The sequence below is a fragment of the Eleutherodactylus coqui genome, chromosome 2, assembly GCF_035609145.1.
Source record: "Eleutherodactylus coqui strain aEleCoq1 chromosome 2, aEleCoq1.hap1, whole genome shotgun sequence".
In the NCBI taxonomy this organism is placed as follows: domain Eukaryota; kingdom Metazoa; phylum Chordata; class Amphibia; order Anura; family Eleutherodactylidae; genus Eleutherodactylus; species Eleutherodactylus coqui.
In genome coordinates, this window is record NC_089838.1 from 158,628,612 (window position 1) to 158,643,409 (window position 14,798).

The window sequence follows — 14,798 nt, forward strand, 5'->3', positions numbered from 1 at the left end:
GATGTCTGCCAACCAGGCCCACTCTTCTGAAAAGAATTGAGGAGGCTGACTCCCACTGCGCCACCCATGTTGGAGTTGGTATTCCACTATAGCTCTACGCTGCTCATAGAGCCTAGCCAACATGTGGAGCGTAGAGTTCCACCGTGTGGGCACGTCGCACAGCAGTCGGTGCACTGGCAGATTAAACCGATGTTGCAGGGTGCGCAGGGTGGCAGCGTCCGTGTGGGACTTGCGGAAATGTGCGCAGAGCCGGCGCACCTTTACGAGCAGGTCTGACAAGCGTGGGTAGCTTTTCAGAAAGCGCTGAACCACCAAATTAAAGACGTGGGCCAGGCATGACACGTGCGTGAGGCTGCCGAGCTGCAGAGCCGCCACCAGGTTACGGCCGTTGCCACACACGACCATGCCCGGTTGGAGGCTCAGCGGCGCAAGCCAACGGTTGGTCTGCTCTGTCAGACCCTGCAGCAGTTCGTGGGCCGTGTGCCTCCTATCTCCTAAGCTGAGTAGTTTCAGCACGGCCTGCTGACGCTTGCCCACCGCTGTGCTGCCACGCCGCGCGACACCGACTGCTGGCGACGTCCTGCTGCTGCTGACTCATCTAGATTGCGAGACAGAGGTTGAAGAGGAGGAGGGTGCTTTAGTGGAAGAAGCATACACCGCCGAACATACCACCACCGAGCTGGGGCCCGCAATTCTGGGGGTGGGTAGGACGTGAGCGGTCCCAGGCTCTGACTCTGTCCCAGCCTCCACTAAATTCACCCAATGTGCCGTCAGGGAGATGTAGTGGCCCTGCCCGCCTGTGCTTGTCCACGTGTCCGTAGTTAAGTGGACCTTGCCACTAACCGCATTGGTGAGGGCGCGTACAATGTTGCGGGAGACGTGGTCGTGCAGGGCTGGGACGGCACATCGGGAAAAGTAGTGGCGACTGGGAACTGAGTAGCGCGGGGCCGCCACCGCCATCATAGCTTTGAAAGCCTCCGTTTCCACAACCCTATACGCAAGCATCTCAAGGCTGATAAATTTGGCTATGTGGACGGTTAACGATTGAGCGTGTGGGTGCGTGGCAGCATACTTGCGCTTGCGCTCCAACACTTGCGCTAGCGACGGCTGGACTGTGCGGTGCGAGACATTGGTGGATGGGGCCGAGGACAGCGGAGGTGAGGGTGTGGGTGCAGGCCATTAGACGGTAGTGCCTGTGTCCTGAGAGGGGGGTTGGATCTCAGTGGCAGGTTGGGGCACAGGGGGAGAGGCAGCGGTGCAAACCGGAGGCGGTGAACGGCCTTCGTCCCACCTTGTGGGGTGCTTGGCCATCATATGTCTGCGCATGCTGGTGGTGGTGAGGCTGTTGGTGGTGGCTCCCCGGCTGATCTTGGCGCGACAAAGGTTGCACACCACTGTTCGTCGGTCGTCAGGCGTCTCGGTGAAAAACTGCCAGACCTTAGAGCACCTCGGCCTCTGCAGGGTGGCATGGCGCGAGGGTGTGCTTTGGGAAACAGTTGGTGGATTATTTGGTCTGGCCCTGCCTCTACCCCTGGACACCGCACTGCCTCTTGCAACCTGCCCTGCTGCTGCCCGTGCCTCCCCCTCTGAAAACCTGTCCTGTGTAGGCGTTGCACACCAGGTGGGGTCAGTCACCTCATCGTCCTGCTACTCTTCCTCCGAATCCTCTGTGCGCTCCTCCCTCGGACTTACTGCCCTTACTACTACCTCACTGCAAGACAACTGTGTCTCATCGTCATCGTCCTCCTCACCCACTGAAAGGTCTTGAGACAGTTGGCGGAAGTCCCCAGCCTCATCCCCCGGACCCCGGGAACTTTCCAATGGTTGGGCATCAGTGACGATAAACTCCTCTGGTGGGAGAGGAACCACTGCTGCCCAATCTGAGCAGGGGCCCGAGAACAGTTCCTGGGAGTGTTCCCGCTCCTGAGCATGTGTCATTGTAGTGGAGTGAGGAGGCTGGGAGGAAGGAGGAGCAGCAGACAGAGGATTCGGATTTGCAGCACTGGATGGCGCAGAACTCTGGGTGGATGATAGCTTGCTCGAAGCACTTTCTGCCATCCACGACAGGACCTGCTCACACTGCTCATTTTCTAATAAAGGTCTCCCGCGTGGACCCATTAATTGGGCGATGAATGTGGGGATGCCAGAAACGTGCCTCTCTCCTAATCGCGCAGCAGTCGGCTGCGACACACCTGGATCAGGAGCTCGGCCTGTGCCCACACCCTCACTTGGGCCTACGCGTCCTCGGCCGCGTCCACGTCCTCTCGGCCTACCCCTACCCCTCAGCATGCTGTATTACCAGTGATTTCCAAGCCAGGAAAGAAATTGGCGCAAGCCTGCAGCCAAAATAGAATTTTTTCCCTAGTTTTTCAAAGGACAAGCCACACTGCGTGTATTCAATGAATACTACTAAGTTTAATAACTGTGTTGTGGCCCTGCAAATGTGTCACAGAACTGCAGTGATGCAAAGTTATTGGCTCAAGCAGATCAGGGATTTCCCATGCAGGAAAGAAATTGGCGCAAGCCTGCAGCCAAAATAGAATTTTTTCCCTAGTTTTTCAAAGGACAAGCCACACTGCGTGTATTCAATGAATACTACTAAGTTTAATAACTGTGTTGTGGCCCTGCAAATGTGTCACAGAACTGCAGTGATGCAAAGTTATTGGCTCCAGCAGATCAGGGATTTCCCATGCAGGAAAGAAATTGGCGCAAGCCTGCAGCCAAAATAGAATTTTTTCCCTAGTTTTTCAAAGGACAAGCCACACTGCGTGTATTCAATGAATACTACTAAGTTTAATAACTGTGTTGTGGCCCTGCAAATGTGTCACAGAACTGCAGTGATGCAAAGTTATTGGCTCCAGCAGATCAGGGATTTCCCATGCAGGAAAAAATTGGCGCAAGCCTGCAGTAAAACGTAGCTGGCTGCGTCTGATTTTTTTTTACGTTCTGCACGCAGCACACACGTACCCAGAGCCCTGAGGACTGTCAGAGGCAGGCGAAATAGAATTTTTTCCCTTGTTTTTCAAAGGACAAGCCACACTGCGTGTATTCAATGAATACTACTAAGTTTAATAACTGTGTTGTGGCCCTGCAAATGTGTCACAGAACTGCAGTGATGCAAAGTTATTGGCTCCAGCAGATCAGGGATTTCCCATGCAGGAAAAAATTGGCGCAAGCCGGCAGTAAAACGTAGCTGGCTGCGTCTGATTTTTTTTTACGTTCTGCACGCAGCACACACGTACCCAGAGCCCTGAGGACTGTCAGAGGCAGGCGAAATAGAATTTTTTCCCTTGTTTTTCAAAGGACAAGCCACACTGCGTGTATTCAATGAATACTACTAAGTTTAATAACTGTGTTGTGGCCCTGCAAATGTGTCACAGAACTGCAGTGATGCAAAGTTATTGGCTCCAGCAGATCAGGGATTTCCCATGCAGGAAAAAATTGGCGCAAGCCGGCAGTAAAACGTAGCTGGCTGCGTCTGATTTTTTTTTACGTTCTGCACGCAGCACACACGTACCCAGAGCCCTGAGGACTGTCAGAGGCAGGCGAAATAGAATTTTTTCCCTTGTTTTTCAAAGGAAAAGCCACACTGCGTCTATTCAATGAATAAAGTATGTCTTCTGGCCCTGCCTACACAATTCTATCCCTGTAGTATTAATGCCGGGTGCAATGGTCTGCACTGCCGGTTTTGAGAAAAAAAAAAAAAATGCAACACTGCTAACAGCAGCCTGGACAGTACTGCACACGGATAGATGTGGCCCTAGAAAGGACCGTTGGGGTTCTTGAAGCCTACACTCACTGCTAACACTCTCCCTGCCTAACCACCACTTCTGTCCCTATTGCAGGGCGCAATTTTGAAAAAAAAAGATCCAATTTTGAAAAAAAAAAATATATACAGTGCTAACACAGTACTGCACACTTTAAGATGTGGCCCTGAGAAGGACCGTTGGGGTTCTTGAAGCCTACACTCACTCCTAACGCTCTCCCTACAGCAGCTCCAGCACGATACCACTGTCCCTCAGCTAACTCACAAGACATCTGAGGCGAGCCGCGGGAGGGGCCGATTTTTATACTCGGGTGACATCTGATCGCCCCAGCCACTCACAGCAGGGGGGTGGTATAGGGCTTGAACGTCACAGGGGGAAGTTGTAATGCCTTCCCTGTCTTTCAATTGGCCAGAAAAGCGCGCTAACGTCTCAGAGAGGAAACTGAAAGTAACCGGAACACCGCGTGGTACTCGTTACGAGTAACGAGCATCCCGAACACCCTAATATTCGCACGAATATCAAGCTCGGACGAGTACGTTCGCTCATCTCTAAATATTATGTAAAGAGTTTCCAAAATTTTGTAAAGATCCTTTGGTAAATGTCATTGCGGAAGGGTTGTGAATCTGACAGCTTCCATTGACTTCAATGGAAACCGTCCGCTCGGAATCCGCACTGGAATAGGCCACTCTGCGATTTCCCTTCCACTCGCAGAAGGAAATCACCATTGATTTCCTCTCGTGGACATGGAAAAGCAATTTTCCATAGCATGTCTACGGGCAATATTTGCTGCGAAATCCGGAGGTGGGCGCTCGCTGCAGATTCCCCAATCCAAATACGCCTGTGTGCATTGGGCCTTACACTAATAAAAACACAACACACTTATTATGTTTGCAGATATTATATATAAATAACCTTTGAAAGATTATTCTACAAACATGTTTGTATCCTTTTTACTTTTGCAGTGACAAAGAAGTGGATGAACTGCAGTGATGGTAAGTGTATTGTGATATTCCCACTCGTTGTCCATGGGCTATGTCTGATATTGCAGCTTAAGCACATAAGACTGATCTGCAGTACCAAACATGGCCTGTGGACATGAGTGGTGCTGTTTCTAATCTTATACAGCCTCTTTAATCCTTCCAGTACAGTATAGAAAATGAGAGCTGAATTCTGGCTACCCTCACCAACGACAAAAAAAGCAATGCAAATATTACAAAGATTAAATATTTTAAATGTGATTTTTTTAAGGGTTTTTTGCACGCAGTCATATTATTCTCAGTTTTATTAGGAATTGTCATATAAGTGCAAAAGCCCTGAACTGGTCCTTTGTATGTATTTAATTAGGAGAACATATATCTGTACACATAGAGTCCAACAGACCATGTACTACGTTGTGCCATGTCACAGGTTGTGACACTGCGCCTCTCAGCACAGTGTGTCCAGAGGTGGAGGGGAGGATTTAGATTACACAGTGCTCTGTGCGGCCATCCTATGACTGAGGCATATGGATTTATTACTGATAGTGCTGGATGGACTGTAGTGGGGGCCTGGTGTTGAAGGGAAGGCAACAGGATATCTAGAACGGGATGGCAGGAGCAGACGTAAAATCCCAGACTTCTGATAGTTGGGAGGCATACATATGGATCCACTATAGAGGATCTGTGCACTTCTGGATATACTCTGTGTAGAGGGCTCTGCTAAGTACATGAGCCCAAGAAATAATGTTGGTTAAAGGTGCATAACTAACCATAAAAAACTTAAAAGTGAATTACTATAGTGTTTTTGCAACAATCAGGAACCAAACTCACACCCATTATGTAAATAATAGACTGGCACAGTTGGAAGGGACCTCCTGGGTCATCTGGTCCAACCGCCTGCTCAGTGCAGGATTCACTAAATCATCCCAGACAGATGTCTGTCCAGCCTTTGTTTGAACACTTCCATTGTAGAAGAACTCACCACCTCCCGTGGTAACCTGTTCCGTTCATTCACCACCCTCAAGTCAGCTGAACACGACCAGGTCGTATTCTGCATGTGGAAGCCTGCAGCTGAATCCGACCATGTGCCTAGCCGGCATCCACACATATCTGTCTTTTCTTCTTCTTTTCTGTACTGCGGATGGTCTGCACAGCGAGCCGTCGGACATGCGCAGTTCAGTTTTTTTTTTCTTAATTTCTGCTTTTTCCGCGCTGTTGCTAGGCAATGACGCGGATACCCGCGATTTTTCCACAATGTCATTGCAGAAGGGCTGCGGGCAGAATGGCTTCCATTGAGTACACTGGAAGCCGGCCGTGCAGAATCCGCTTAAAAATAGAGCATGTTGCGATTTTTCCTCCGCAAGAGTAAAATCTCAATTAATTTCTGCTTGTGTAGAGGAAAAAGTGTTATTCCATTGCATGCTATGGGCGGTATTTGCTGCGGAATCCAGAAGCGGACGCCCGCTCTGGATTCCACAATGCAAATCCAGCCGTGTGCAGGTTTTTTCTAATGTCTAATGTTTTAGTTTCATCCCATTGCTTCTAGTCTTTCCTTGTACAAATGAGAATAGGGCTGATCCCTTTGCACCGGGACAGCCCTTCAGATATTTGTAGACAGCCCTTTATGTGATGTAATCTGAAATAAATTTATATTTTAACCAAGAACCTTACTAAGACAAAACTAGAGAGTAGAGAGACAGAGAAAGAATGTAGTCAAATGCTAGTGCGTCTCCAAAAGATGCCACCTCTTCTTTAACCCCTTCCCAAATGCCATAGGTTATTCATCTCCAATGCCAACCACTGCCAGCCCTGAGATCAAAGACCCATCACTGAGGAGGTGCTGTAACATTCAATCCACATTCTACTCATTGTATATCGGTGAAACATTTAGATTGGGTAGTAGAATTTTGTGTATACGCAACACTTATCAAGCATCATCCAGTATGTAAGGAACTACTAGCTGTGGACGTTATTGTAGGGAGACACAGTATTAAATTGCTTTTGCCTGTAGTGTTACTTTTTCGCATTCTACTTTTATATCCATCTGATCAATTATAATAACATAGACAAAGGCTGTCACATTTGCTGATTAGCTTTTATTTCTTGTACTGTAACATACTTGTTGGCACATTTATGTGTAAATATTGTTACATTTCCAAAGTAGCTCACTTCCATTTACCTGGTTAATTGCTTTATTCAAGGAAGCCAAGTTATGGTTCCAATAATACCAACTCATCGCTCCTTTGTGTCTTGGAACAGATAATGATACTCTATCTTACATCAGTCGTATCTTCAGCAATCCTCCTCTGGCCTTGACTCCTGAATTTGACCCAAAGATCAAAGATTACTATGCAGAGCTGCCATTTGATGTAGTGACAGTGGAAATTGGAGCAGAGCCTGCAAACTGCAAAAGCCAAGTGCACCTGGATGACAAGAATGGACCACGGTAAGCAATGACGGGTCTTTATAGAGATCAACTGAAGTGAAAACAATATATAAGCATTGGGAGTTATTTTTTTGTTATAAGTATGATCCATCAGGTTACAGAGCAACGTCCATCCCAGGCAACATCTTGTGAATTAGTCAGCCGATTCATGGGGGCTTCCATGCTTTACTATTTGATATCTACTCCTAAGTGTAGCTTAAGATGTGAATACAATTTACTAATTTACAAGTTCAAAGGTGAGCCTACCTGCCAAAGCACAAGCAATATGTTTGCAACTGAACAGACAGCCTTTGTGTGCAATAAGACTGCCTTCACAGTGTTTTATCTAGCTTGCCATGAATTCCATGCAGTATTTACTATTGTCTTTTTGGGCTGCATTTTATTTTATACATAAACTAGTTTTTTAGGGTATTTTTTCTCTCATATAGAGCCGTCTATAAAGAAACAGCAATCCTAGAGTATGCAGTTTTTTGAAGAAAAATGCAGTAGACCCCAAAAAACACCCAAAGGGAAGGCAAAAAAGCCGAAAAACAATGTCTGTAGTGCAGTTCATAAATTCCCATTGATCACTAAAAAATGCATCAAAAACTGCTGGGTAAAACGCATTGGCGATGCGATATCAGACACTCAGACCGATATTGCACTTGTAAACCCGCAATTTTTTTGTATGTGATTGCAATGCATTTTGCGAAAAAATGGATCGTATTGCTGCACGATACCAACACGCATAAGCAGATGGAACAGCTAAAGTAAATACAAGGGTTCTTTACCGTAAGAGCAGTGAGACTATGAAACTGTCTGCCTGAGGACATGGTGATGGCAAAATCTATAGAGGAGATTAAGAAAACACAATTTTGTATGTGTTTTCTCTCAGGAAGTAGATGTAACATTAACTGTTCTTCCCTGTGATATTGGGGGAGTAAAAGAATGTAGGGTATCTATTAACAGAGAGTTGGTGAGGGAACACTTAGCTAACTTAAATGAATTCAACTCTCAAGTTCCAGATGAATTACATCCTAGGATACTGAAGGAAGCAGCAGAGGTAATTACTGAACCACTCACCATATTCTTTGAAAATTCCTGGAGAACAGGAGAAGTCCCAGAAGATTGAAAAAAGACAAATGTGGTCCCTATCTTCAAAAAAGGGAAGATGGTGGACCCAGGAAACAACAGGCCTGTGAGCCTGACTTCTATATGGGGAAAGAACTTTGAACAAATTATTAAACAACATGTATGCAAGTACTTAGATGAGAATGGAGTAATTAATCAGAGACAGCATGGGTTTGTAACAAACAAGTCATGCCAGATAAATCTAATTGATCAGGAAAATGTGGTAGATATAATATATCTTGACTTTAGTAAAGCATTTGATGAAGTATCTCATACCATGCTTATTGAAAAAATGACCAAATATGGGCTTGACAAGGCAACTGTTAGGTGGATTCACAACTGCATGCAACAAGGTGATTGTACTTAGAGTGGTTATAAATGGCTGCACATCCAATTGGAAGAATGTGTTAAGTGGGGTACCACAAGGCTCTGTCCTGGGCTCAGTGTTAAACATTTTCATAAATGATCTGGAGGAAGGAAACTTGCTGATGACACAAAATTAGGAGGCATAGCTAACACTATAGAAGAGAGAGAGAGGATTCAAAAAAATCTAGAAAAGCTTGAATATTGAGGGGTGACTAATAGAATGATATTTACCAAGGAGAAATGCAAATTCCTACATCTGGGCAAGAAAATGAAAAAAGCACATACAGAATGGGAGGAATTGGGCTAAACAGCAACACATGTGAAAAAGACTTGGGTATACTAATATATTACAGACTGAACATGAGTCAACAATGTGATGCAGCCACAAAAAAGGCAAACACCATTCTGGGATGCATTAAGAGAAGCAAAGAGTCTAGATCACATTAGGTAATTATCCCCGTCTACTCTTTCTTAGTCAGACCTCATCTGGAATAATGTGTCAAGTTCTAGAATAGTACACTGTGTTACTTATATAGTGCATTCTACTAAGAATATGACAACAGGCTATAAGACTTTGCAGAAGGCGGGGTCTAATAGGCTGAGTTACATGGCAGACATGGAGGTGTTGTCAGGCTTCCATCTGCCATGGATACCCATTAGTACTTTGCAATTGTATTGCATAAAAAAAGTTGGAAAATTTTTACTGCCATAATCACATTGACCCACAGAATAAAGGTAACATGTTATTTATACTGTACAGTGAAGCTCATAAAAAGAGGAAAAGAAAAGCTAAAAAAGGGAGAATTTCTATGATCTTCCCTCCTTCCCAAAAAAATTAATAAAAGTTAAAGCATATGTTATATATACTTCAAAGTGGTGCTATAATAATACAAATACAACTCATCTTGCAAAAAAACAAGACCTCATATGGGTATGTCTGTGGAAAAATATAAATGTTGCGGTTCTTGTGCAACTATTAAAAAGAAATAAATTACCCAGCCATTAAGGCGCAAAATAACCAGTCACTGAGGGTGTAAAATGAACAGTAAATGGGTCCAGAGAAAGTTAAAAAACTGACATACTGTATGTCTTGCAAAGTCCCAGTGCTATTTGAAGATTGATGCAGGTGCTAAGTAGCGTAATACTGCAACATAATCCTGATGAGCGTGGCATCCGGACACTCCAATTTCTACTGTGACAAGTCAGACTGACTAAAATTAGTGGGCTCAGACAGTGTACCCACGACATATCTCGCTGCCTAGCAGCGTCATCAGAGGAATGGGACAACAGCATAAATAATGGCATATACCCAGGCACACCCACTATTTATAGCTTTCGTCTGCATCATGAAAGTGCCGCTTACACTGGAGATATGTGTCATCATAGCTCACCGTAGACCGCAGTGTTGCTGATCATGTGATTAGATCCAGATGACATTATCATACTGTGACTCATAGTATTACCGACCACAAGATCAGGTCCACCAGCAGGCAGATTATAAATTATTTACATAAATTATGCATGTAAACGTTCAATAAATGCTTGAAACTACAGGAGTCTGAAGATATCATAGTGCACATTATAGAAATTATGGCCCAATATTATCATACATAACAGAACATAAGAGACTACATAAAGTGTGTCTCTCCATGCATTTAGGTTTTGTGCGCATCTTTTCAGCATGATAAGAGTGACTAATGCAAATAAGGAAGATGGAACAATACCTTTGCAGCGCCACCTATTGGATGGCAGCAGTCCTTCAACTCAATGTACGACTCTTTAACAAGTCTGTAAAACAATGATTGGGAATAGGAAACCAAGCCAGAAAACAATACACAGACAGCTGTTTCGGGGTGTTTGTCCATAATCAGTGTGCAGTGGGTTTCTGGCTCGGCTGGTGAGTACCCGAAAGATATGTGAAGACACCTAGGGGGTGAGTGGGTTGCGGGATGGCATTGTGTTTCCCCAAGGAGAGCACCCAGAAGGGGTATGAGAAGACACCTGAAAATGAGTGAGGAGACACTCAAGAGTGACTAATACATGTTATTAGAGGTTCCTCAGGATGGGAAATGCATCCTAAAACAGATAGTGGGAGGGATAATTCATCACTGAGCAAATAGAAACATAAAAATGTATATTTTTACATAAACTTATTTAAAGCCCATCTGGTTTTAAGGGGGACATATTATTTGATAGAGCTGAGTTGTTCTTAAATACAAAACTGCTTCTGGATTTTCTATATACTATCAATATTTATGCTGCATTTTTGTCTTTTTGTTTATGATCGTTGGAACACATGCAAGGATGTAATTTTCTTGTACATTTTGAATCGTATTGGGTCTTTTTCATTTTTTAAACATTTTCTAAAATGACTTGGTTCGACATATGTCCTTGCATGTATTGTTTAGTCTGTGGCATATTACATGCGGGGACGTTCTCTTGTATCTGTAACCTGTGAGGAAGAAAGTCTGTTAAAAACTACAGCAAGGATTATAAATACATAACTATACTGCCAAAAGAGAGCGGCACGTGCTTTGGAGTAATTGATGGAGTACTGGCTTAACGTCAGTTTAAATGTTGCAGCATGACTAGAAAGGAGCCCAAAAATGTACTTCCAGGGCTCTGTGGGTGGAATTGGGACAAATCCCTTAGAGTCGTTTTTCACATTTCTTTGGTAGTTAAAATAATTTTTGGTAGTAGGTACGAAGTCATCTAAAATCAAATATCACAGTACTAAAAATTAAGGAGATGTACATATGTTTTATGTAATTTGTTTTAACTTACGTTTATCACTTAATATAAATTGCTATCCTTGTCTGATCTCTCCCCATCTGTCATTGGTCACCTCACTACAATATTTAACCTTTTCTCTTTTTTCTGGTATCTTTCCTTCCTGTTTTAACATGCAGTCATATCTCCATTACTAAAGAAACCGTCTCTTGACTCGTCTTATGCAGCCAACTACCGACTTGTCTCTAATTTCTCCTTCATCACCAAACTCCTGTAAAGTCTGGTTAACTCTCACCTAATAAGCTATCTTTCAGGTAATTCTTTTCTTGTCCTCTTACAGTCTGGCTTTCATACTCTACATTCTAGAGAAACCACTTTAACTACCGTGTCTAACGATCTCCTGACGGCTGAATTGAATGGCGATTGCTTTCTACTGATTCTTCTCAATCTCTCTGTATGTAGCATTCAACACTATAGATCACCAACTTCTGCTTTCTTCTTCTCCTCTTCCCCTTAAAAATGTGTATTAATATTTTTACTGTACATGATAACGATGAAAATTCATACAAAAGGAGCAGGGGTGTAGCTAAAGGCTCATTAGCTCTGGTGCAAAGGTTCAGCTGGCCCCCCACTCCCTCTGTGAAACTTCTCTTCACGGCTGCTAGTCACGGTTGCTCCATAGCCTTAAAAGATCAGAGCTACAAGCCTCAAGACATGTCTTTCCTCTCCCATCACTGAAGGCGATGGGTTGCCAGGCAGCCGTAAACCTAATAGTTCAAGTTTCGACAGGGATATACAATAAAAGTAAAAAAATAATTAAAAAGTCAAATGGCCACAAAGACCAATATTACCACCATACAGTTACTATATAGCAGACACCAGCTCTACACAGGCGCTCTTCAAACTATATAAGTAACTACAGTAACATTATATCTAGTAATCGCAGGTGATGTCACCTTTGAATCGGAGGTGATGTCACCTTTGACTGGAATTGTTCACTTCTCTATTTGGCCCAGACCACCATGATGACTTAGCTCATCTTGTTTCTGCAGAATTTAATATATACACATCTTCGGCTCCTTGCTTTCCCAGCACCTTCTCTCGGTTTTCCATACTTTTATATAATCTTCTCATCCATAGCTCCTAATTGCCATCTTTAGTGCCATCCAAGCAGTAAAAGCGCTCTTTTTGTGGCCCCATCAGTAATAGTGCCCTGTATTGGTCCTCATCATTAATAATGCCATATTATGGCTCCAATAAGTAATAACTGTCCCATCACTAATAATGCTTCCTTATTGTTATGTTCATGCAAAGCGCAAATCCGACGCCCCTTACAGACATCACCAATGGAACACCACAATGGAACAATATTGATATCACCAAAATGTGGAGAGCACAAAATAGGGTAAATAATGATAAAATAAATATGCTGATGGGAACGCTATACCTAAGCAACTTTGGCATAGCAAACCCTGTCTAAAAGCAACATGATCACCCCAATAGGAGCAGCAGCACATCAGATGTAGGACAGGGAAAATGTTTAATTCAGGTGTTAGGAACAATGTATATAACACAGAACTAGGTTGATGTGAATAAGTCCCACACAAAATAAAGAGCCATTGGCACCTAACTGTCAGAAGACCGCTGCCTCACCAGACACTTTGGAAAAGACAATAACCGGCCACTGAAGAGCTGGGTCTGAATAAATACAATTCCTTCATGGCTGTTTGTCAGCTAGGAAAAAAACACCTCTCTGTCTGCCAATCAGCTCTTACACCATTAGAGATGTGCACTAATCGGCATGTGCCAAACATGCAATCACGCAGGCTGGGGCCCATTTAAATCAATGAGAGCGTTGAAACCGTGGTAAAAAGCGCATATGTGAGAGTGGCCCTAAAGGTGAAATGTTGTAAAATCAAGAATATTATACTCCCCTCTTTCATTTCCCTTATTGATCCTCTCCGCTCCAGTCCTCCTCCCTCTCTTTCCAGTAGCATGGTACATGTGCTGAGACACGTGACCATTGTGGCCAAACCCTGGCCTCACATGCTGAGGGATGACAGCCATGTGCCGTTTAGCACGTGATTACTCTACCCCTGAAAGAGAAGGATTGGTTCCGAGCGGATCGGCAGAGAAAGTGAGAGAAGTGAGTATAGTACTCTTTATTTGTTCACTGTTGTATTCTGGTTCTGAGCCACCAGAGGATCATCCAGCTCCACGATGATCCAATCCAGACCCCACCCTTCCACACAGCCTCAGAACACCATAGAGGAGTTGTCTCCTTTTCTTTGATGTTCTGATCCACCAGGTTGGAGTAGACAAGTTAGATAAAGAAAATGTATTGGGAGGCTTTGTCACCACGCTGCAGCAGCTATGCGGAGGAGTTGACCAATCAGAGCGGTGAGGAACATATATAGCACTACTTACAGCTCTCTAGTGTTGTCAGGGGGGCCAGGTCACAACTGCTACTCCTATAGCTACGCCACTGACAGTGAGTCCTTTAGCCATGTCCCAGAAAAGAGTGGGCCTAAGTGCTTTAAATATGGAGCTTATCTCACAACATCTAATATATTCTAAATAATTCTTTAAAAAATCATTTTGTTTTCTAGAGTCGCAAAATATCCACTTGGGCTTGGAACAAATCAGATCACTTTGCATGTTACTGATGAATCTTCCAAAACACAGGTATTAAGAAGCTATAGGATAATTCTTTATCGGGAAGATCGCCCAAGTCTGCCTTTATTTGACCACTACAAAATGTGTGGCTTTATACAGGTACAGATCAATCATAATTATGTGTATCAATGTATTAAATGATGTCATGTTTTACTTTGTTAGAAGAACATAAACTGGAAGTAAATAGTATATTTAAAATGTTTTTTGTTTTTTTTTAATCTCATGTTATATTACACTTACAATACGGTACAAATGAAAAAAATACACAGAGTATTCACAAATACATATTTACAAGCCACTCTGCTACATTCACTCAAGACCTGCAGGGTTAACTGCATTTAATCCTAATATCCCAGCTTCCCTTTCCAATCATAAATGCTAACTGGGTTATATTAAGTCTGTCAGCACATTTTAGGCTACTAAATCAGTAATAAGGCTAGAATGCAGACATAAAAGAAAGCATAAAAATCCCTCCCTGAACCCTCATGCTGGAGCATTAACCAAGATGTTGGCATTTTATTCTGCCGCACTCCATATACAAATTAGATGAGCACCATCCGATGGGCGTTCTGTTACAAGTCTGTGCTCCTGAGTGTTCTTCATTAAGCATTCCTCAACCTCCCCTTGCCTCTTGATTAAGAGCTCAAGTATTCCCTAGTGTCATACTAAAACAAATCCCCTATATTATATCTTGCTGGATTTCTGTATGACATGAGGATAGGGAGT

At 43.8% G+C, this 14,798-nt stretch overlaps 1 protein-coding gene across 2 annotated transcripts in view; it reads left to right on the plus strand.

The window, feature by feature from the left end:
* The window catches only part of CPED1 (cadherin like and PC-esterase domain containing 1), a 247,813-nt gene that overhangs the window by 116,224 nt on the left and 116,791 nt on the right, over positions 1-14,798 (plus strand). Inside the window, exons 13-15 of one of the 2 annotated variants that reach the window (XM_066591833.1) lie at positions 4,730-4,759; positions 7,004-7,190; positions 14,006-14,171. In XM_066591833.1, the coding sequence (XP_066447930.1) occupies positions 4,730-4,759; positions 7,004-7,190; positions 14,006-14,171 (383 nt within the window). The remainder of the gene's footprint in view (positions 1-4,729; positions 4,760-7,003; positions 7,191-14,005; positions 14,172-14,798) is intronic. The other variant, XM_066591834.1, reaches the window with a different exon arrangement.